This window comes from Salmo trutta, chromosome 2 (assembly GCF_901001165.1).
Source record: "Salmo trutta chromosome 2, fSalTru1.1, whole genome shotgun sequence".
Lineage (NCBI taxonomy): Eukaryota > Metazoa > Chordata > Actinopteri > Salmoniformes > Salmonidae > Salmo > Salmo trutta.
Window position 1 is genome coordinate 54,951,888 of NC_042958.1, and position 23,006 is coordinate 54,974,893.

A 23,006-nucleotide genomic window follows, 5' to 3' on the forward strand; every position below is an offset into this window, starting at 1 on the left:
GCAATCTACCTGCCCTCCATGACACCTATAGCACCCAATGTCACAGGAAGGCCAAAAAGGTCATCAAGGACATCAACCACCCAAGCCACTGCCTGTTCACACCGCTACCATCCAGGTGCACCAAAGCTGGGACTGAGAGACTGAAAAACAGCTTCTATCTCAAGGCCATCAGGCTGCTAAACAGCAATCACTAACTCAGAGGCTACTGCCTACATTGAGACCCAATCACTGGCCACTTTAATAAATGGACCACTAGTCACTTTATACAAATCACTCTAAATAATGCCACTTTAATAATGTTTGCATATCTTACATTACTCATATCACATGTATATAATGTCTTTTATACCATCTATTGCACCTTGCCAATGCTGCTCGGCCATGTAACGACGGTTGAAAGGAGAGGACCAAGGTGCAGCGTGGTGAGCGTACATATTCTTTTTATTGGAAAGACGCTGAACAAAACAATAAACTCTACCCAACAAACCATGAAGCTAAAGGCTATGTGCCCTAAACAAAGTCAACTTCCCACAACCCAAGGAGGGAAAAAGGGCTACCTAAGTATGGTTCCCAATCAGAGACAACGATAGACAGCTGTCCCTGATTGAGAACCATACCTGGCCAAAACATAGAAAATAAATAACATAGAAAAAGGAACATAGAATGCCCACCCTAGTCACACCCTGGCCTAACCAAAATAGAGAATAAAACCCTCTCTATGGCCAGGGCGTGACAGGCCATCGCTCATCCATATACGACATGTACATATTCTCTTTCACCCCTTTAGATTTGTGTGTATTTTGTAGTTGTTGGGGAATTGTTAGATTACTTGTTAGATATTACTGCACTGTCGGAACTAGAAGCACAAGCATTTCGCTACACTCATATTAACATCTGCTAACCATGTGTATGTGGCCAATAAAATTTGATTTGATCTTGTATTGACTATAATAACAACTAGATGGTTGATGATAAAGTCAGTACTAGATGTTGACATGACTGTATTATAATTATATGGATTGCTTGGGATATATCCTGTACATGTCTATGTAACCGATGTAAAATGGCTAGCTAGTTAGCGAGGTGCGCGCTAATAGCGTTTCAATCGGTGACGTCACTCGCTCTGAGACCTTGAAGTAGCTGTTCCCCTTGCTCTGCAAGGGCCGCGGCTTTTGTGGATTGATGGGTAACAATGCTTCGAGGGTGGCTGTTGTCGATGTGTGCAGAGGGTCCCTGGTTTGAGCCCAGGTAGGGGTGAGGAGAGGGATGGAAGCTATACTGTTACATCTAGGTCTCCGTGAACTTTAGAGGAAGCCTCGAAATCAGTGGTAAATGACTGATCCTCTGTGACAGGAATTACAGTCCTCCATTGCATAGCTTATTGCAAATGATCAAACATGTTTTCGGGAGTGCATTAATATTTTCAATGATGCTATCTTCACACTGTATAATTATGGCCCTTGGGACTTGGCTGAGGAAGTTCACTAATCGTAATGCTTGGATCGGCAGGGGCTAAAGCTGATATCAGAGGGGAATAAGTTTAAGGCTATTAGGCTTGTAGAGTGCATAGGGCTCTATTTTAACAAACCTAACGCTTTGAACACACAGACAGCGTCATTGCATTTTGGTAGACCAGAATTACATTCATTTCCAATGAAACGCTGCGTTTGCCTTGCAGCATTGCGTTGCAGAGGCAGTTGCGCGATCGGTGTGGTGCATACATTGGATTTTTCATTGGAAATAAATCTAATTCGGGTGTACCAAAATGCAATGATGCTGTCGGTGCGTTCGAAGCGTAAGCTCAGGCGGTAGCGTCATAGGTTCAGGGTTGTGTCAGAAACAGCGAAAGGGCTGGGTTGATGAATAAACAAGTTGTGAGTTTGTCGAGGCTTGGCCCCTCACTGGCCAATCAGAACGTGTTCCATGGCGAAATATGTGGTTGCTTTAGGTTGTGTATTTACGTTATTTTATGTATTGCCTTGGAATCAATTCCAAGGTTAGTCAAATGGTTTACAGAAACAAATGAACAAAATGTAGACCTTTCCCATCTTTGCTAAATAAATGAACTTGAACCCATTTGCAGTCCATATTGTTCTAAGTAATTGCGTGGCTTCAATAGAATTCCCACTGATATAGGGGCTAGGCCTACTGTAAATTGATTCATGGCTGAGCAGGGACATGCCAAACGTTGTCAATAAACAATATTAAATTAATTATTTATAAGGTCTAAAAAGAGAACATATATTTATAATAAAATCGAAACAAAACGAAACAACAACTTGTTCTAAATAGGCTATGTCACACTTACAGGCACCATAATCTCTCCCCGTGGGCATATAATATTAAAACAACATAGACTATGGAGGCTTTTACGCACACCAAAACGGGACCCGCATGGCTAAAATAATGTGGGTTTGCCTACAATGCATAGATAAAAAGGGAATGTCAGCTCAAAGTTTTACTCCTCTCAAACTTGATATTTTATTAAAGCTTTGGTGATTAAGATTTATTTCCAAGCGGACTGAGGAGCCAAACCCTTTATCGACAGTCTTGACTGCTAGGTGATTGCATTCAGCAGACAAAAAAAGCCTTAATTGTCAAGTCCTGACCAGTAAAGGGGTCATTTGTAATTGTAGTATGGTCAGGGCGTGGCAGGGGGTGTTTGTTTTGTGTGTTTTGGGGTTTTTGGTTCTAGGGGATTTTGGTTCTAGTTTTCTATTTCTATGTTTCTTTTTCTATGTGTGGCCAGTTATGGCTTCCAATCAGAGGCAGGTGTCTTTCGTTGTCTCTGATGGGAAGCCATACTTAGGCAGCCTGTTTTTCCTGTGTTTTTGTGGGTGGTTGTTTTCTGTATAGCCGTGTGCATTGCAGAACTGGTGATTGTCGGTTTATTGTTTTCGTTTGTGTTCTCTTATTTAATAATAAAAGAAGATGAGCACTATACCCGCTGCGTTTTGGTCACCTTTCATCGACGCGTGTGACATTAATTGAGAGGAGGCTATGCTTGGCTTTTAATCAAATAAAAGGGGGGAAAACGTTGGTCTTTTATGTTTCTAAATGCGAAGTATACAGGCACCAAAAGCACGTCAGGCTACTCTTGTTCCATGTGTAGGGCAGTGCGCGTCACGGCTGGGTAGGCTACATTTCAGCTGTCAAAATCCATGACATAACCAACTGCGTTACCGCTAAAACCAGCTTTTGGTTGGTCTTAAATATCCCTATCAGCGCTGCCTGAAATTAGCACATTGGATCATGTTTTTAAGGACACGTCTCAAATATTTCCACCCGCCCATCTGAGTGCAAGCAAGCTGATATAAGACAGGTAAATTGCCGAATCTGGTGTTAGGGCGGCAGTTTTTACATGACGAAATTGCAAACTAACGTGCGTTTGACACTAGCGCCGCCTTAGCAGCATCCGAAAATAGAAAATAGAGCCCATAGATTTGACACCTGTTGTACTGTTGAAGTTCTCTATCAAGGACAAATAGATACTGGTTGGGGAAATGTGTCCATCTTGAAGTGTCACTAAGTGACTACCTATGGATGAGTCACATCCCAACGCTGTGTACAGTTCTGTCAAACCACAGGAGCGCCATAGTTAATCACAGTCCACACAATAGTTTTTCTGGCTGGGGCTCTGTGTTGTGGTGGCTGTTTTTTTATGTAGTTCGTGTTGTGAACTGATGTGCTGTGCCATTGGAAGACAGTTTACACATACACAGACCTGTCGTATCTCAGTCTAATGCGAGACACCTGAACCAATATTATGCTCTCTTGCTATTCTAAAAGATTCCAGTCTTCCTGTCTGTGCGGTGTGTTTGTTCAGGAGAAACACAGCGGAGTCTAGATTTGGTTGTCTTCCAACATGGATTCTAAGGGCACAAAGGACCATTGATTATATTCCCTAAATGCCGCCAAAGCGTGGATGATGGAAAAGAGCTGTTACTGCATCCATAAGAGTCCATTGTTTACATGCTCGTTAATAAAGCATCTACATTGAAAAGTCAGTGAAGGGAACCTCAGCTGACCTTTTCATTCTCCTGGATCTGAACAGTACATAACATTTTCCTGGAGCCATGTTTCCTGCATCCAGGAGGATGAGGTTGCCAATTGTGCTATAACCACAATCTGGAGGGCATTACCCGGTCATACTGAATGAACTGCCTTGAGATGTATTTTACAGTAGTAGTACATGGTATATAACTTCTTCAAATCTATCAAAGTACCGCTGTCCAATTCCCCTCTTAAGACCTGTTTTTATGAAGGTTGTTGGAGTAGCCAGATGTACTGTAAAGAGGAAGGTCCTGGCACCATTTGGTTCACAGGTGGAGGCTTTATACTGTATGCATTAATGTTAGATAAGGTCATGAAGAACTTGTTTCTACTGATCAGTAAAGAGATGCTGCCTAACTCTGTCATCCGAGTTAACCATCTTTTACACTGCTACTGTTGACAATGATAGCCTGAATTATAACTTGGGGTTTGCATGCGTTACGCAACTCGTTTTCACATCAATCATTCATTAGTGTCAATGAGAGATTTGACAGACATCAAGTTAGGATTTGGTCTGAAGATCCAATTGAGAAACGTTGTTGAATCTTCTTGACGGAGACAGAGTTGTCTCAACACCCCCGCACTGATGGAGGTGAATCAATCCAAACATTTGGATAAAGTAAACAAGCGTTAGTTAAACGAAACAGATGTTTAAACTCCACCATTCAGCTCTCTCTTTCTCCATCCAGCAGATGTTGCATTTTTTTATGTTCCATGACTAATCCAAACCAAAGAGCAGAGAAGGAGCCGGCCAATCCCAGCCCATAGGTAGACCCTTCATACCTGTGGTTTGATCCACCTAGTCGATTTGTGGCAATCAAACAAGAGTACAAAGAGAGAGATGGAATTTTCTAAGTGGAGACGCTACCTGGCATCAATGAAGTCATCACTCATCCTTGCATTCTTTCATGACGTGCAGTAAGACATATCCAAACTAGGTCAAAGCCTGCACTCTGTTACTTAAGAGTAAATTTGCAACATATGTGTTATTCAATTGGAGAAAAGTAAACTGGACTGGAGTCTGTAAGACAAAAGAGAGTCACACTAGTGGTGCAGAACAGAGATGAAAGACAGCCCAATATATGTCTCCGCCAGCATTCCCAGGCTTGTGTTTCTTGGCTCTGAATTAGGTTATTTTTGCTCCCTCAGGGACATTCCCCAATTATAAATCTCTGGGATACGATGTATTTCCAATTCCTAATGGTTGGAAAGAAGGAGGCAATTTGTGTAGTTCTCAGTAACCAACATTACTTCTGTCTGCATAGATTTGCTATATCTCTTAATAACCGGAAAGAAAGTGACATGGTAAATTTGTCTAGAACTGTTAAGTCCACTGTAACAACCAGTAGAGCTCTGAGAAGGAGCCCCGTGACCCAGGGCTGGCTAACTGGCCCAGAATCAGGTCCTGAAAACGTAATCCCATAGTCTGAGGGTTTGAGTATGATTTACTGAGCTTGTCCATGATCTAAGAACAGCCTTCTGCCTGCACTGAACATTGACATTCTTGTCAAAATCTGGGTTTGATTAGCCTTTATTGGAAGGGGTTATATATATACGTGTGTGTAAGTCTTTATCTCATCCTTTCCCCTTTTCAGCAGCCTCAGAGTGCATTTGTCATCCGTTTAAAGCTGGTGCAGAAAGACCACATCAACAGAGAGGGAAATGGTGAATCATTTCAGATGTTCATACTTGCTATGGTCAGTGCCAGAAAGGAACCAGCCAAAGAAAACACATTCTCAAGTCCAATGGCCCCATTTCTCAAAGTTTGCCCATTTTCCCATTTGTCTTTCCTCAGACAGAAGATAGCCAGACCAGGGTGACCTCTTAGGAATGTCCAGGTCAGTCACAGACGGATCCTGTGGACTCAAACGATTGTAGCGACACGGAAAATGTCACCAAATGCAATTCCTTGACTTCAGAAAAGCCAAGTTGGCTATGGTGTTATCAGTCTTTTCCCAATATTATATCGTACACTTATAGGTTTAGAGTTATGAGAGACTTCGATCGTATTTTCTCACCATGTTTGAATGCTAGAGTATCTCAATGTGAAGAGCAGCTCTGGCCTGGGGACAGGAAGGGTTGTTACACTACAGGAAGTGGAATAGGTTTTTATGGGCCTGTACGCTCAGCTGTGGCCTGAGCAGATACAATCAATCAATCAATCAATCAATCAAATGTATTTATAAAGCACTTCTTTCATCAGCTGATGTCACAAAGAGCTGTAACAGCAAGCAATGCAGGTGTAGAAGCTTGGTGGCTCGGAAAAACTCCCTAGAAAGGCCGGAACCTAGGAAGAAACCTAGTGAGGAAACAGGCTATGAGGCGTGGCCAGTCCTCTTCTGGCTGTGCCGGGTAGAGATTATAACAGAACATGGCCAAGATGTTCAAATGTTCATAGATGACCAGCAGGGTCAAATAATAATAATAATCACAGTGGTTGTTGAGGGTGCAACAGGTCAGCACCTCAGGAGTAAATGTCAGTTGGCTTTTCATAGCCGATCATTCAGAGGATATCTACCGCTCCTGCTGTCTCTAGAGAGTTGAAAACAGCAGGTCTGGGACAAGGTAGCATGTCTGGTGAAAAGGTCAGAGTTCCATAGCCACATGCAGAACAGTTGAAACTGGAGCAGCAGCACGACCAGGTGGACTGGGGACAGCAAGGAGTCATCAGGCCAGGTAGTCCTGGGGCATGGTCCTATGGCTCAGGTCCTCCTAGTGAGAGAAAAAGAGAGTGAGATAAAAAAAGAGAGTGAGAGAATTAGAGAGAGCATACTTAAATTCACACAGGACACCGGATAAGACAGGAGAAATACTCCAGATATAACAGACTGACCCTATCCCCCCGACACAAACTATTGCAGCATAAATACTGGAGGCTGAGACAGGAGGGGTCGGGAGACACTGTCGCCCCGTCCGACGATACCCCCAGACAGGGCCAAATAGGCAGGATATAACCCCACCCACTTTGCCAAAGCACAGCCCCCACACCACTAGAGGGATATCTTCAACCACCAACTTACTATCCTGAGACAAGGCCGAGTATAGCCCACGAAGATCTTCCCCACGGTACGAGCGCAAGGGGTGAGCGCCAACCCGGACAGGAAAATCACATCAGTGACTCAACCCACTCAAGTGGTGCACCCCTCCTAGCGACGGCATGGAAGAGCACCAATAGGCCAGTGACTCAGCCCCTGTAATAGGGTTTGAGGCAGAGAATCCGAGTGGAGAGAGGGGAACCAGTCAGGCAGAGACAGCAAGGGCGTTTCGTTGATCCAGTGACTTTCCGTTCACTTTCACACTCCTGGGCCAGACTACACTCAATCATAGAACCTACAGAAGAGATGAGTCTTCTATAAAGACTTAAAAGGTCGAGACCGAGTCTGTGTCTCTCACATGGATAGGCAGACCATTCCATAAAAATTGAGCTCTATAGGAGAAAGCCCTGCCTCCAGCTGTTTGCATAGAAATTCTAGGGACAGTAAGGAGGCCTGTGTCTTGTGACAGTAGCGTACGTGTAGGTATGTACAGCAGGACCAAATCGGAAAGATAGGTAGGAGCAAGCCCATGTAATGCTTTGTAGGTTAGCAGTAAATACTTGAAATCAGCCCTAGCCTTAACAGAAATCCAGTGTAGAGAGGCTAGCACTGGAGTAATATGATCAATTATTTTGGTTCTAGGCAAGGTTCTAGCAGCCGTGTTTAGCACTAACTGAAGTTTATTTGGTGCTTTATCCGGGTAGCCGGAAAGTAGAGCATTGCAGTAGTCTAATCTAGAAGTGACAAAAGCATGGATTAATTTTTCTGCATCATTTTTGGACAGAAAGTTTCTGATTTTTGCAATGTTACGAAGATGGAAAAAAGCTGCCCTTGAAGCAGTTTTTATATGTTTGTCAGAAGAGAGATCAGGGTCCAAAGTAACGCCGAGGTCCTTCACAGTTTCATTTGAGACGACTGTGCAACCATCAAGATTAATTGTCAGATTCAACAGAAGATCTCGTGGTTTCTTGGGACTTAGAACTAGCATCTTTGTTTAAAAGTAGAACATTTGCCGCCATCCACTTCCTTATGTCTGAAACACAGGCTTCCAGGGAGGGCGATTTTGAGGCTTCACCATGTTTCATCGAAATGTACAGCTGTGTGTCATCCACATAGCAGTGAAAGTTAACATTATGTTTCCGAATGACATCACCAAGATGTAAAATATATAGTGAAAACAGTGGTCCTTAAACGAAGCCTTGAGGAACACCGAAATTTACAGTTGATTTGTCAGAGGACAAACCATCTACAGAGACAAACTGATATCTTTCCAACAGATAAGATCTAAACCAGGCAAGAACTTGTCCGTGTAGACCAATTTGGGTTTCCAATCTCTCCAAAAGAATGTGGTGATCAGTGGTATCGAAAGCAGCACTAATGTCGAGGAGCACGAGGACAGATGCAGAGTCTCGGTCTGAGGCCATTAAAAGGTAATTTACCACCTTCACAATTGCAGTCTCAGTGCTATGATGGGGTCTAAAACCAGACTGAAGTGTTTCGTATACATTGTTTGTCTTCAGGAAGGCAGTGAGTTGCTGCGCAACAGCTTTTTAAAAAAGTGTTGAGAGAAATGGGAGATTCGATATAGGCTGATAGTTTTTTAAATTTTCTGGGTCAAGGTTTGGCTTTTTCAAGAGAGGCTTTATTACTGCCACTTTTAGTGAGTTTGGTACACATCCAGTGGATAGAGAGCTGTTTATTATGTTCAACGTAGAAGGGCCAAGCACAAGAAGCAGCTCTTTCAGTAGTTTAGTTGGAATAGGGTCCAGTATGCAGCTTGAAGGTTTGGAGGACATGATTATTTTCATCAATGTGTCAAGAGATATAGTATTAAAAAACTTGAGTGTCTCCCTTGATCCTAGGTCCTGGCAGTGTTTTGCAGACTCGGGACAGCTGAGCTTTGAAGGAATACGCAGATTTAAAGTCCGTAACTTGCTTTCTAATGATCATGATCTTTTCGTCAAAGAAATCCATGAATTTATCACTGCTGAAGTGAAGGCCACCCTCTCTTGGGAAATGCTGATTTTTAGTTAACTTTGCTACAGTATCAAAAATAAATTTTGGATTGTTCTTATTTTCCTCAATTAAGTTGGAAAAATAGGATGATCGAGCAGCAGTGAGGGCTCTTCGATACTGCATGGTACTGTCTTTCCAAGCTAGTCAGAAGACTTCCAGTTTGGTGTAGCGCCATTTCCATACCAATTTTCTGGAAGCTTGCTTCAGAGCTCGGGTATTTTCTGTATAACAGGGAGCTAGTTTCTTATGACAAATGTTTTTTGTTTTTAGGGGTGTGACTGTATCTAGGGTATTGTGCAAGATTAAATTTAGTGCCTCAGTTAGGTGATTAACTGATTTTTGTACTCTGACATCCTTGGGTAGGTGGAGGGAGTCTGGAAGAGCATCTAGGAATCTTTGGGTTGTCCGTGAATTTATAGCACGGCATTTGATGATCCTTGGTTTGGGTCTGAGCAGATTATTTGTTGCTATTGCAAACGTAATAAATGGTGGTAGTCCAGGATTATGAGGAAAAACATTAAGATCCACAACATTTATTCCACGGGACAAAACTAGGTCCAGAGTATGACTGTGGCAGTGAGACATGTTGGACAAAACCCAGTTGATGATGATTTGATGATGGCTCCGAAAGCATTTTGGAGTGGGACTGTGGACTTTTCCATGTGAATGTTAAAGTCACCAAAAATGTGAATATTATCTGCCATGGCTACAAGGTCTGATAGGAATTCAGGGAACTCAGTGAGGAATGCTGTATATGTCCCAGAAGGCCTGTAAACAGTAGCTATAAAAAGTGATTGAGTTGGCTGCATAGATTTTATGACTAGAAGCTCAAAAGACGAAAATGCAGTCGTTTTTCTTTTTGTAAATTGAAATTTGCTATCGTGAACGTTAGCAACACCTCTGCCTTTGCGAGATGCGCGGGGGATATGGTCACTAGTGTAACCAGGAGGTGAGGCCTCATTTAACACAGTAAATTCATCAGGCTTAAGCCATGTTTCAGTCAGGCCAATCACATCAAGATTATGATCAGTGATTAGTTCCTTGACTTTAACTTCCTTGGAAGTGAGGGATCTGACATTAAGTAGCCCTATTTTGAGATATGAGATATCAAAATCTCTTTCAATAATGACAGGAATGGAAGAGGTCTTTATTCCAGTGAGATTGCTAAGGTGAACACCGCCATGTTTAGTTTTGCCCAACCTAGATCGAGGCACAGACACGGTCTCAATGGGGATAGCTGAGCTGACTACACTGACTGTGCTAGTGGCAGACTCCACTAAGCTGGCAGACTGGCTAACAGCCTGCTGCCTGGCCTGCACCCTATCTCATTGTGGAGCTAGGATGGAGTCTGTCACTCCTCAACAGGCCAGATGGTCTCTGCCGGTCCATATGGAAGCAGAGACAGAATATGTGTGTGTGTTTGCCCACGGCTAAAGGTTATTAATGAGAAGTGAGGGAGAAAAAGTAAGGTGCTCTGTTTCCTGGCAGGAGACCGTAGCAGTAGAAGATGAGGTTTTCCATAAGCATGTGTGATTGGCCTTGAATACAGACTGATGAATCTGTTGATACCTTTACAGTGTTGTTCATACCAAATGGAAACACAAGCTGATTCTAAAATGGACTAATTTGGATGTCTGCAAACAATTTGACACTGGACATAATCATTTCTCATCTAGTTCTGGATTTATTGTGTGTGTATAAGACACTGCTTTTATTGGCAGTCACAGTCCTCTTGTGTATGATATACAGTATATTTTATTGTTTATCAGTACTGAGCAAACAAGTCTAACTCCCTTGGTGATCTGACTGTTCAGTTCCTTTTGACTCAGGTACACACACAGACACACAGTAACACACAGACCAAGCTGACACACACACAAGCACACGGGCACACACACACACACACTGTGCCAACAGGTGCCTCGTCAATCACTCTAGCAGCAACAGACGGCTGCCAGGTCTGACACTCCCCTCTGCACCCATTGTCCCCCCCCCGATCCCCCCTGATGTTTACCTCTCTGACAGTCTGGTCATTTCCACTGGCACACACAGGCCTGTCTCTCACCGTTCCACACTGGCACTGTATCAGAGGGCTCAGCAGCAAATATCATCCCAGTCACTGAGAGCTGACAAGGAATCCTATTAGCTTAGGAGCGCAATGGAAACTGGAAAGTCAAGGAAACGTTAGGATGCATCATTGCATCAAGTCTAAGGTCTTGTTACATCAAGAACAGACAAAGCGAGACTATAGTTTCACTGCCCTGCATCCTCGCAGAAACCGAGCACCGATGAAGCTTCTGTTTTAATCAAATGGCCACCCGGACTATTTACATTGACGCCCTTCCCCCCCTTTTTTTTACACTGCTGCTACTCGCTGTTTATTATCTATGCATAGTCACGTGTACAAACTACCTCGACTAACCTGCACCGCCACATATTGACTCAGTGCCGCTACCCCCTGTATATAGCCTCGTTTTTGTTACAGTGGGGCAAAAAAGTATTTAGTCAGCCACCAATTGTGCAAGTTCTCCCACTTAAAAAGATGAGAGAGGCCTGTAATTTTCATCACAGGTACACGTCAACTATGACAGACAAAATGAGAAAAAAAATCCAGAAAATCACATTGTAGGATTTTTAATGAATTTATTTGCAAATTGTGGTGGAAAATAAGTATTTGGTCACCTACAAACAAGCAAGATTTCTGGCTCTCACAGACCTGTAACTTCTTCTTTAAGAGGCTCCTCTGTCCTCCACTCGTTACCTGTATTAATGGCACCTGTTTGAACTTGTTATCAGTATAAAAGACACCTGTCCACAACCTCAAACAGTCACACTCCAAACTCCACTATGGCCAAGACCAAAGAGCTGTCAAAGGACACCAGAAACAAAATTGTAGACCTGCACCAGGCTGGGAAGACTGAATCTGCAATAGGTAAGCAGCTTGGTTTGAAGAAATCAACTGTGGGAGCAATTATTAGGAAATGGAAGACATACAAGACCACTGATAATCTCCCTCGATCTGGGGCTCCACGCAAGATCTCACCCCATGGGGTCAAAATGATCACAAGAACGGTGAGCAAAAATCCCAGAACCACACGGGGGGACCTAGTGAATGGCCTGCAGAGAGCTGGGACCAAAGTAACAAAGCCTACCATCAGTAACACACTACGCCGCCAGGGACTCAAATCCTGCAGTGCCAGACGTGTCCCCCTGCTTAAGCCAGTACATGTCCAGGCCCGTCTGAAGTTTGCTAGAGAGCATTTGGATGATCCAGAATAGGATTGGGAGAATGTCATATGGTCAGATGAAACCAAAATATAACTTTTTGGTAAAAACTCAACTCGTCGTGTTTGGAGGACAAAGAATGCTGAGTTGCATCCAAAGAACACCATACCTACTGTGAAGCATGGGGGTGGAAACATCATGCTTTGGGGCTGTTTTTCTGCAAAGGGACCAGGACGACTGATCCGTGTAAAGGAAAGAATGAATGGGGCCATGTATCGTGAGATTTTGAGTGAAAACCTCCTTCCATCAGCAAGGGCATTGAAGATGAAATGTGGCTGGGTCTTTCAGCATGACAATGATCCCAAACACACCGCCCGGGCAACGAAGGAGTGGCTTCGTAAGAACCATTTCAAGGTCCTGGAGTGGCCTAGCCAGTCTCCAGATCTCAACCCCATAGAAAATCTTTGGAGGGAGTTGAAAGTTCGTGTTGCCCAGCGACAGCCCCAAAACATCACTGCTCTAGAGGAGATCTGTATGGAGGAATGGGCCAAAATACCAGCAACAGTGTGTGAAAACCTTGTGAAGACTTACAGAAAACATTTGACTTGTGTCATTGCCAACAAAGGGTATATAACAAAGTATTGAGAAACTTTTGTTATTGACCAAATACTTATTTTCCACCATAATTTGCAAATAAATTCATTAAAAATCCTACAATGTGATTTTCTGGAAAAGAAATTCTCATTTTGTCTGTCATAGTTGACGTGTACCTATGATGAAAAGTACAGGCCTCTCTCATCTTTTTAAGTGGGAGAACTTGGACAATTGGTGGCTGACTAAATACTTTTTTGCCCCACTGTATGTCATTTTATTGTGTTACTTTTTATTTTTTACTTTGGTTTATTTAGTATTTAAGATGGAAGAGGAGGGTGGAGGGGGTAGAGGAGGGTGGAGGTGGATGGAAGAGAAGGGTGGAGGTGGATGGAAGAGGAGGGTGGAGGGCGTAGAGGAGGGTGGAGGTGGATGGAAGAGAAGGGTGGAGGTGGATGGAAGAGGAGGGTGGAGGGGGATGGAAGAGGAGGGTGGAGGGGGTAGAGGAGGTTGGAGGGGGTAGAGGAGGGTGGAGGTGGATGGAAGAGGAGGTTGGAGGGGGATGGAAGAGGAGGGTGGAAGAGGGTAGAGGGGGCAGAGTTGTTACTGGGAGAAGGGTGATCTGATAATGCATCTGTGAGTACAACACCATGGAATGCAAAAAACGGACTGTCTGTCAGTCTGTCTCTCGCTGCCCAGAGAAAACTCGGTCACTCACGCCCACGTCCTTATCTCACTGGACTAGAGCGATGTGCACCAGGTGCTGGAAGTAGTATACAGAGTACTGTGCTGTACAGGAGTTGTTTTCCTCCAGAGGTATAGTAGGTGTAATCCTGATTTGAGATTTTTTTTCAGTAGCTTGGGCTGTTCTATTGTTCTGATCTACAGTGCATTCTGAAGGTATTCAGATCCCTTTTTCCACATTTTGTTACGTCAAAGCCTTATTCTAAAATGGATTTAATTGTTCCCCCCCCCTCATCAATCTACACACAATACCCCATAATGACAAAGCAAAAACAGTTTGTTTTTTTTTTTTTGCAAATTAATTAAAAAAAAAAAAAATGTAAATATCACATTTAGATAAGTATTCAGACCCTTTACTCAGTACGTTGTTGAAGCACCTTTGGCAGCGATTACAGCCTCGAGACTTCTTGGATATGACACTACAAGCTTGGCACACCTGTTTCTCAAAATAGTTTTTGTTTGAGTTTTTGTTTGTTTGGGTTCTGGCTGGGCCACTCAAGGACATTCAGAGACTCCTGCATTGTCTTGGCTGTGTGCTTAGGGTCGTTGTTCTGTTGGAAGGTGAACCTTTGCCCCAGTCTGAGGTCCTGAGCGCTTTAGAGCAGGTTTTCATCAATGATCTCTCTGTACTTTGTGTCGTTCATCTTTCCCTCGATCCTGACTAGTCTCCCAGTACCCTTCCTCTGAAAAACATCCCTACACCATGATGCTGCCACCACAGTGCTTCACCGTAGGGATGGTGCCAGGTTTCCTCCAGATTTGACACTTGTCATTCAGGCCAAAGAGTTCAATCTTGGATTCATAAGACCAGAGAATCTTGTTTCTTATGGTCTGAGAGTACTTTAGGTGACTTTGGGCAAACTCCAAGTGGGCTGTCATGTGCCTTTTACTGAGGAGTGGCTTCCGTCTGGCCACTCTACCATAAAGGCCTGATTGGTGGTGCTGCAGAGATGGTTGTCCTTCTGGAAGGTTCTCCCATCTACACAGAGGAACTCTGGAGCTCTGTCAGAGTTACCATCGGGTTCTTGGTCACCTCCCTGACCAAGGCCCTTCTCCCCCGATTGCTCAGTTTGGCTGGGCGCCAGCTCTAGGAAGGGTCTTGGTGGTTCCAAACTTCTTCCATTTAAGAATGATGGAGGCCACTGTGTTCTTGGGGACCTTCAATGCTGCAGAAAAGTTTTGGCACCCTTTCCTAGGTCTGTGCCTGGACACAATCCTGTCTCGGAGCTCTACGGACAATTCCTTCGACCTCGTGGCTTGGTTTTTGCCCTGAAATGTGGGACCTTATATAGACAGGTGAGTGCCTTTCCAAATCATGTCCAATCAATTGGAATTTACCACAGGTGGACTCCAATAAAGTTGTAGAAACATCTCAAGGATGATAATTGGAAACAGGATGAACCTGAGCTAAATTTTGAGTCCCCTAGGAAAGGGTCTGAATACTTATGTAAATAAGGTTTATTTATCTAACAACCTGTTTTCGCTTTGTCATTATCGGGTATTGTGTGTAGATTGATGAGGATTCTTTTTATTTAATCCATTTTAGAATAAGGCTGTAACATAACAAAATGTGGAAAAAGTCAAGGGGTCTGAATACTTTCCGAATGCACTGTATACCCAACAAGCTTTCACAGTCTCACTTGCAGAATCAGACGTTTTGAAGGTTTAGGCATTCATTCTGAATGGTTAAGTTCCGCAACGCTCTAACATAACCCAAGCCTACTTGATGGTAATAGCGTTCACTGTTGCCCTTAGTGGCCAGTTTTAAAGTAATCTCCTCCTTACCTGGACAGATGTCTAATTTCGCAGTGGATCTTGAACGACCAGTGTGACAGATAACCTGCTGACTGCTGGGTGGCAGACAGACACACTGACACTGTGCCAAAAGCCCTTCCTCCCAGTCTGTCCCATTCCATCCACATGACCGCCTTCCTGGAATGTGTCAGTTTATACCATTTCCAGCCCATCTGGTAGAGTGCTTAGGGCTGTCAGCCAGGGAGCGGCATGCTATTCCTGTGTCAGGCCTGGATGTCAGGTCTGGATTCCTGGAGCACTGAGTCCAGGGTAGGGGGCCAATGGTTCCTCTCCCCATATACCTGTGGCTGTATCCCCATGACCCATCGCCACATCCTGCCCCCCCTGCCCTGTCCTATTAATATCTAGGTCTGGTGTAACCCAGCCATAGTGACAACTGTATAACTCTTTTCCATTCTCCTGTCATTGTTGATGGATTTTGTCTATTGTAGATTGTGTCATTGAGATGGATGAAGTGGCAATTCATTGCCCTGATATCTTTTCATAAAGCATGCAGAGTATGCAGGCGTCAAGGCACATCGTCACTTCCTCTCAGTAGATTTACGGAACGCTATGTTGACCCCCATATGTTTGTTGCTTTTCAACTGGTGCCCGTCATGCATAAACAAACAGGATGTAACAAAGGCACTTCAGGCATGTCTCAAAAGAGGGGTGGTCTTGTTCCCGTAGGTACTGAATGTACTGTAACTACGTTTAGTACTGTATCTTCATGCCAACTGTTTCTGTTCAGAATGCACTCTATAGAATACACATCTTGACTGATCTGAGTCCTGTGTCTCTGTGTTTAGATGAAGCTGCCGGTGCTGCTGCTGGGTCGTTCAGCTGACCTGAGGCCTGGTGAGTTTGTGGTGGCCATCGGCAGCCCCTTCTCCCTGCAGAACACGGTCACCACAGGTATCGTCAGCACCACCCAGAGAGGAGGCAAGGAGCTGGGCCTGAGGAACTCTGATATGGACTACATCCAGACGGACGCTATCATCAACGTGAGTGATACATCCACATCATCAGCACACACACACGAGCAGCTGTCACACAGGGCATTTAGTTGTGGAACAGTTATTAGTGAAACATGTAGTTGTGGAACACAGCTGTCAGCGCAGGGCATTTAGTTGTGGAACATTTAGTTGTGGAACATTTAGTTGTGGAACACAGCTGTCAGTGCAGGGCATTTAGTTGTGGAACATTTAGTTGTGGAACATTTAGTTGTGGAACACAGCTGTCAGTGCAGGGCATTTAGTTGTGGAACATTTAGTTGTGGAACACAGCTGTCAGGGCAGGGAATTTAGTTGTGGAAAATGTTGTTGTGGAACACAGCTGTCAGTTCAAGGCATTTAGTTGTGCAACACACAACAGTAGCTCCCCCTTATTTGCCCCGTTACACACGAAGGAGCTGTAGATATACCATCTGATCATCCCTTTAACCTGAATGTTGTTCCTTTTCAGTATGGGAACTCTGGCGGACCCCTGGTCAATCTGGTAAGATATCATTTCTTATTGATAAGATCTTTCAGAATGGTCTTAAAGGTCCAATTCAGCCGTTTTTATCTCAGTATCAAATCATTTCTGATTGTTTTCAGCTAAAATGGTCAAAAATATACTAAAATAGCTTCTTAGCAAAGAGCAATTTCTCAAGCAAGAATTTAGCTAAAACTGTCTGGGAGTGGTCTGAGTGGGGAGGGGAAAGCTGAAAATGTGCTGTTATTGACAGAGAGGTTTGGAAGTCTCTTTCTTATTGGTCTGCCAACTAATTTACCACCTAGTGATGTCACAAGGCAGGCCAAAACTCCATCCCACCAAAACAGGCTGAAATTTCAGGCGGTCTTATCAAACAAACAGCTCTTACACCAAAAGGGCATTATCATAATTTGCGCATTTTCACAGTGTTATTCCAACCTCATAGTGTGGAAATATATATAAAACACAGGAAATCACATTTTTAACTGCACTGGGCCTTTCATTGTAAATCTATGACAAATCTGGAGGATGTATTTTAATAATGTGTGTTGTTTCTGTCTTCAGGATGGAGAGGTGATTGGGATCAACACACTGAAGGTGACAGCAGGAATCTCCTTCGCCATCCCCTCAGACAAGATCCGTCAGTTCCTGGCAGAGTCCCATGACAGGCAATCTAAAGGTACAGATTACCAATCTAAAGGTAGGGCTGTGACGATTATGGAATTTTGGGGTAACGATAAATTGTCACACAAATGACCACGGTTATTGTCATAGTTGTCATTTTTTTCAACAATTGTTTTGAGCTTGTAATGCATCATAAATGAATGCATCTTTGAAAATTACCAATGATATACCTAATGAATATAACTCAGATTTGGTGAAACCCCTGTTTTAAAAAAATATATATTTTGACCGTGCCGTTCTACTCATAAAACCAACTTTACCCTCTTCATGTATAAAATAAATAAGTACAAATAAAATAAACAAAACTGCTATTGGGTTAGTTCTATCTACTTGAAAATAAATGTAAAAAAATATATATATATAATCTCCCCCTCTAAAAATGCATGTATTAAGACGATTTTGGCAATTTATTTTTAAGTTTGCGGTTATTATTGGTTAGACCAGGGTTTCCCAAACTCAGTCCTGCCCCCCCCCCCCCCCCCCCCCCCCCCGATTATTGTGCCAGGCCTTTCTAACGTTTCATGGCTTTGACCAGGTACCGCATATTGAATTTTTTATGTTTATCACCATGTGCATGCTAATGCAGCATTTATCCTCTTTTCTTTAGGGAAATTATCAACAAGTAAGAAATATATCGGTGTGAGGATGATGACTCTCACACCAATGTAAGTTTCAGCCAGCCTGGTTCATCTTGTGAATGAAATTTTTCCAAATACCTGCGTTACATTAAACACATCTCTGTTTTCATTGGTTCCTTTCCCATAGGCTTGCAAAGGAGCTGAAGGAGAGACAATCAGACTTCCCCGATGTTACCTCAGGGGCATATGTAATCGAGGTCATCCCAAAAACACCAGCTGAGACGTAAGTAGTATCTAGAACCTGAAAGGGTTCTTCGGTTGTCCCCATAGGAAAACCCTTTGAAGAATGGGTTCTACATGGAACCCAAAAGGGTTCTACCTGGACCAAAAAGGGTTCTCCTATTGGGACAGCTGAAAAGCCCTTTTGGAACCCTTTTTTCTAAGAGTGTACTGAAAACAGAACAGTTAGATTAGGACAGGAGCATTTAATGACTCGTTTGGTAGTTGGTTAAGTCTCCATTCCTCTCATAAAGGTTGCTAAGAGTTCATTGTCGTCTACTCTTAAAATTAGACAGGCCTCATAGCACAATGAATTAGCATTTCATGACCACAAGAACAGCATGATAGAGCAGTCTATCTACAGTAGGTTATTCATTCCTACAGAATGCACTCTCTGTGTATTTTTTGTGGCCACATAAAATCATTTGTGCTGAGGCGGTGGTCTCCCACACAAGGAAATGAATAGCTTTCTTTTTGTCTGGTGGGGTTTGTGGTACCACGGTCAGCAAAATGCTTTTAGATTTTTCAGAGACCATGGTCAGATTTAGTTTCTCACAGTGTCTAACAAGAATGTTACTGCCTCTGTAAGTTCATTTAGCTTTTTTTGGAATGGGGAAAACTCCCTTCTCTCAAATTTAAGAGGCTATATTTATATTCTGTGGATTGAGAGATCTAATGGTACACACTTCTTATAGAGCCTAACGTACTTTATCAGTAAAGCGCATTTCTTTTTTGCTACATTCCCCCCTCTCTCCTCCACAGAGGTGGCCTGCAGGAGAGTGATGTCATAATCACCATCAACAGCCAGCGAATCACCTCGGCCAGTGACGTCAGCAGCTCCATCAAGAGGGAAGACACGCTGCGGATGGTGGTCCGGCGGGGGAACGAGGACGTCATGCTCACCGTCGTCCCAGAGGAGATTGACCCTTGACCTCTCAGCAACCACGAGCTGGTTCTCAGTGTTGAAAATCACGGACCTTAAACCGGGTGTGTCTGGAGTCACACCCTACCTTAGAACCTGTAACTACTAGTGTCTCCCCCCCCACTCCCCTCAAACTACAGAGGTCTGTGAGGCCCACACCTAACCCTCTGGGAGCTCAAATGTGTCCAGGGTAATAAAGACATATTTTAGCACACCTGCTAGTTTTTTTGTATTATTTGTCCTCATGTATGAGTCAAAAAGATACTTCTACACTCATTGAAACTGATTATTGCCATCACGTTTGTTTTTATACTCTATTAACATCCTTGCACAGAGAACCCTCCTCAGTCAGAGAGAAGAAGTGAAGGGTGTCCTTAATCTGGTTTGTTGTTGATATTGTTGATGTTTTTTAGTTGTATTTCTCTTGGTATGTTTTGACGACAATTTCACAGAGGGAATAAAATGGTTTTTAAAAAAGTGGTGTTCCTTACTGATCTGAAAATCCTAACTGACTACATGAATGTTGACAGTTGAACAATACACATCTAGTAAAGGCCAGTGTACGCATCCAGCTTGGCTGCTCTACGCACAGACTGGGACTATGACCATGACATGGTTATGGTTTGGATCATAAACTCAGCAAAAAAAGAAACGTCCTAAATGTCAACTGCGTTTATTTTCAGCAAACTTAATGTGTAAATATTTGTATGAACATAACAAGATTCAACAACTGAGACATAAACTGAACAAGTTCCACAGACATGTGACTAATAGAAATGGAATAATGTGTCCCTGAACAAAGGGGGGGGGGTCAAAATCAAAAGTAACAGTCAGAATCTGGTGTGGCCACCAGCTGCATTAAGTACTGCAGTGCATCTCCTCCTCATGGACTTGGCAGTTCTTGCTGTGAGATGTTACCCCACTCTTCCACCAAGGCACCTGCAAGTTCCCGGGTATTTCTGGGGGGAATGGCACTAGCCCTCACCCTTCGATCCAAAAGGTCCCAGACGTGCTCAATGGGATTGAGATCCGGGCTCTTCCCTGGCCTTGGCAGAACACTGACATTCCTGTCTTGCAGGAAATCACGCACAGAACAAGCAGTATGGCTGATGGTATTGTCATGCTGGAGGGTCATGTCAGGATGAGCCTGCAGAAAGGGTACCACATGAGGGAGGAGGATGTCTTCCTGTAACGCACAGCGTTGAGATTGCCTGCAATGACAACAAGCTCAGTCCGATGATGCTGTGACACACCGCCCCAGACCATGACGGACCCTCCACCTCCAAATCAATCCCGCTCCAGAGTACAGGCCTCGGTGTAACGCTCATTCCTTCGACTATAAACGCGAATCCAAGTCTGGTCCAGCGACGGTGGGTTTGTGCCCATAGGCGACGTTGTTGCCGGTGATGTCTGGTGAGGACCTGCCTTACAACAGGCCTACAAGCCCTCAGTCCAGCTTCTCTCAGCCTATTGCGGATAGTCTGAGCACTGATGGCGGGATTGTGTGTTCCTGGTGTAACTCTGGCAGTTGTTGTTGCCATCCTGTTTCTGTCCCGCAGGTGTGATGTTCGGATGTACCGATCCTGTGCAGGTGTTGTTACATGTGGCCTACCACTGCGAGGATGATCAGCTGTCCGTCCTGTCTCGCTGTAGCGCTGTCTTAAGCGTCTTACAGTACAGACATTGCAATTTATTGCCCTGGCCACATCTGCAGTCCTCATGCCTCCTTGCAGCATGCCTAAGGCACGTTCACGCAGATGAGCAGGGACACTGGGCATCTTTCTTTTGGTGTTTTTCAGAGTCAGTAGAAAGGCTCTAGCAACTCCTGTGGTGGGCCGGGCGCAATGCACGCTGACATGGTTGCCAGGTGTACGGTGTTTCCTCTGACACATTGGTGTGGCTGGCTTCCAGGTTAAGTGGGCATTGTGTCAAGAAGCAGTGCTGCTCGGCTGGGTTTTGTTTTGGACGACGCACGGTTCTCAACCTTCACCTCTCCTGAGTCCGTACGGGAGTTGCAGCGATGGGACAAGACTGTAACTACCAATTGGATACCACGAAATTGGGTAGAAAAAGGGGTAAAAAAATAATTAAAACAGCCCCAGATCATTATTCCTCCTCCATCAAACTTTACAGTTGGCACTATGCATTCGGGCAGGTAGCGTTCTCCTGGCATCCGCCAAACACAGATTCGTCCGTCAGACTGCCAGATGGTGAAGCATGATTCATCACTCCAGAGAACGCATTTCCACTGCTCCAGAGTCCAATGGCGGAGAGCTTTACACCACTTCAGCTGACGCTTGGCATTGCGCATGGTGATCTTAGGCTTGTGTGCGGCTGCTTAGCCATGGAAACCCGTTTCATGAAGCTCCCAACGAACAGTTATTGTACTGACGTTGCTTCCAGAGGCAGTTTGGAACTCGGTAGTGAGTGTTGCAACCGAGGACAGATGATTTTGACGCGCTACGTGCTTCCGCACTCGGCGGACCCATTCTGTGAGTTTGTGTGGCCTACCACTTCGTGGCTGAGCCGTTGTTGCTCCTAGACGTTTCCAATTCACAATAACAGCACCTACAGTTGACCAGGGAAGCTCTTAGCAGGGCAGAAATTTGACCTGTTGGAAAGGTGGAATCCTATGACGGTGCTACATTGAAAGTCACTGAGCTCTTCTGTAAGGCCATTCTACTGCCATTATTTGTCTATGGAGATTGCATGGCTGTGTGCTCGATTTTATACACTTGTCAGCAAAGTGTGTGGCTGAAATAGCCGAATCCACTTATTTGAAGGGGTGTTCACATACTTTGTATATATAGTGTATTTTAAGTATGAGCTAAGCACATCATATGTTCTAGACAATGGTAAGACATTACAAATCAATGATAATCAACTCCAACTGCCACTCTTACAGTACCATAATGGAAATAAATGTTTTGTGCCATCCTCGGTGTTTGCAACTTCCATTTGCATTTTTTGGGGGGGGGGGCTGTATTTGATGTGTAATAATTTCAATCAATTAATCAATCAATCAATCAGGGACGCTGGTTACGTAACCAAACAAGTCACAGTGAGATCATTATTGCTATGTGTACATGATATGGGAAAAGAGAGCCTTATGAATCTGAAAGCTCATAAACCTAACTCGTAAATGGCTTTAGATATTGAACACCTACTCACTGCCAACGCCCAATATCCTATAAGATGATTCTGTAAAAGCCATATTTACCTCAGAAATGTCTCTGCCATGTACACTCAGTGTATGTACAGTGTCGTTGGAAAGTATTCAGACCCCTTGACTTTTTCCACATTTTGTTTGGTCACAGCTTTATTCTAAAATGGATTACATTGTTTTTTTCCCTCATCAATCTACACACAATACCCCATAATGACAAAGCAAAAACAGTTTTTTGAATTTTTTTCTCATTTATAAAAAATGTAATGTAAATGTACATTTACATAAGTATTCAGACCCTTTACTCAGTACTTTGTTGAAGCACCTTTGGCAGTGATTACAGCCTCAAGTCTTCCTGGGAATGACGCTACAAGCTCTGTATTTGGGGAGTTTCTCCCATTCTTCTCTGCAGATCCTCTCAAGCTCTGTAAGGTTGGATGGGG

At 43.8% G+C, this 23,006-nt stretch overlaps 1 protein-coding gene across 2 annotated transcripts in view; it reads left to right on the plus strand.

Moving 5' to 3' along the window:
* The window catches only part of htra1b (HtrA serine peptidase 1b), a 36,554-nt gene extending 16,680 nt beyond the window's left edge, over nt 1–19,874 (plus strand). Inside the window, exons 4-9 of one of the 2 annotated variants that reach the window (XM_029705922.1) lie at nt 16,268–16,462; nt 16,923–16,955; nt 17,499–17,634; nt 18,226–18,283; nt 18,384–18,479; nt 19,238–19,874. In XM_029705922.1, coding sequence (XP_029561782.1) covers nt 16,268–16,462; nt 16,923–16,955; nt 17,499–17,634; nt 18,226–18,283; nt 18,384–18,479; nt 19,238–19,406 — 687 coding nt within the window. In that variant the 3' untranslated portion in view covers nt 19,407–19,874. The remainder of the gene's footprint in view (nt 1–16,267; nt 16,463–16,922; nt 16,956–17,498; nt 17,635–18,225; nt 18,284–18,383; nt 18,480–19,237) is intronic. The other variant, XM_029705930.1, reaches the window with a different exon arrangement.
* Nucleotides 19,875–23,006: the final 3,132 nt, after the last annotated feature.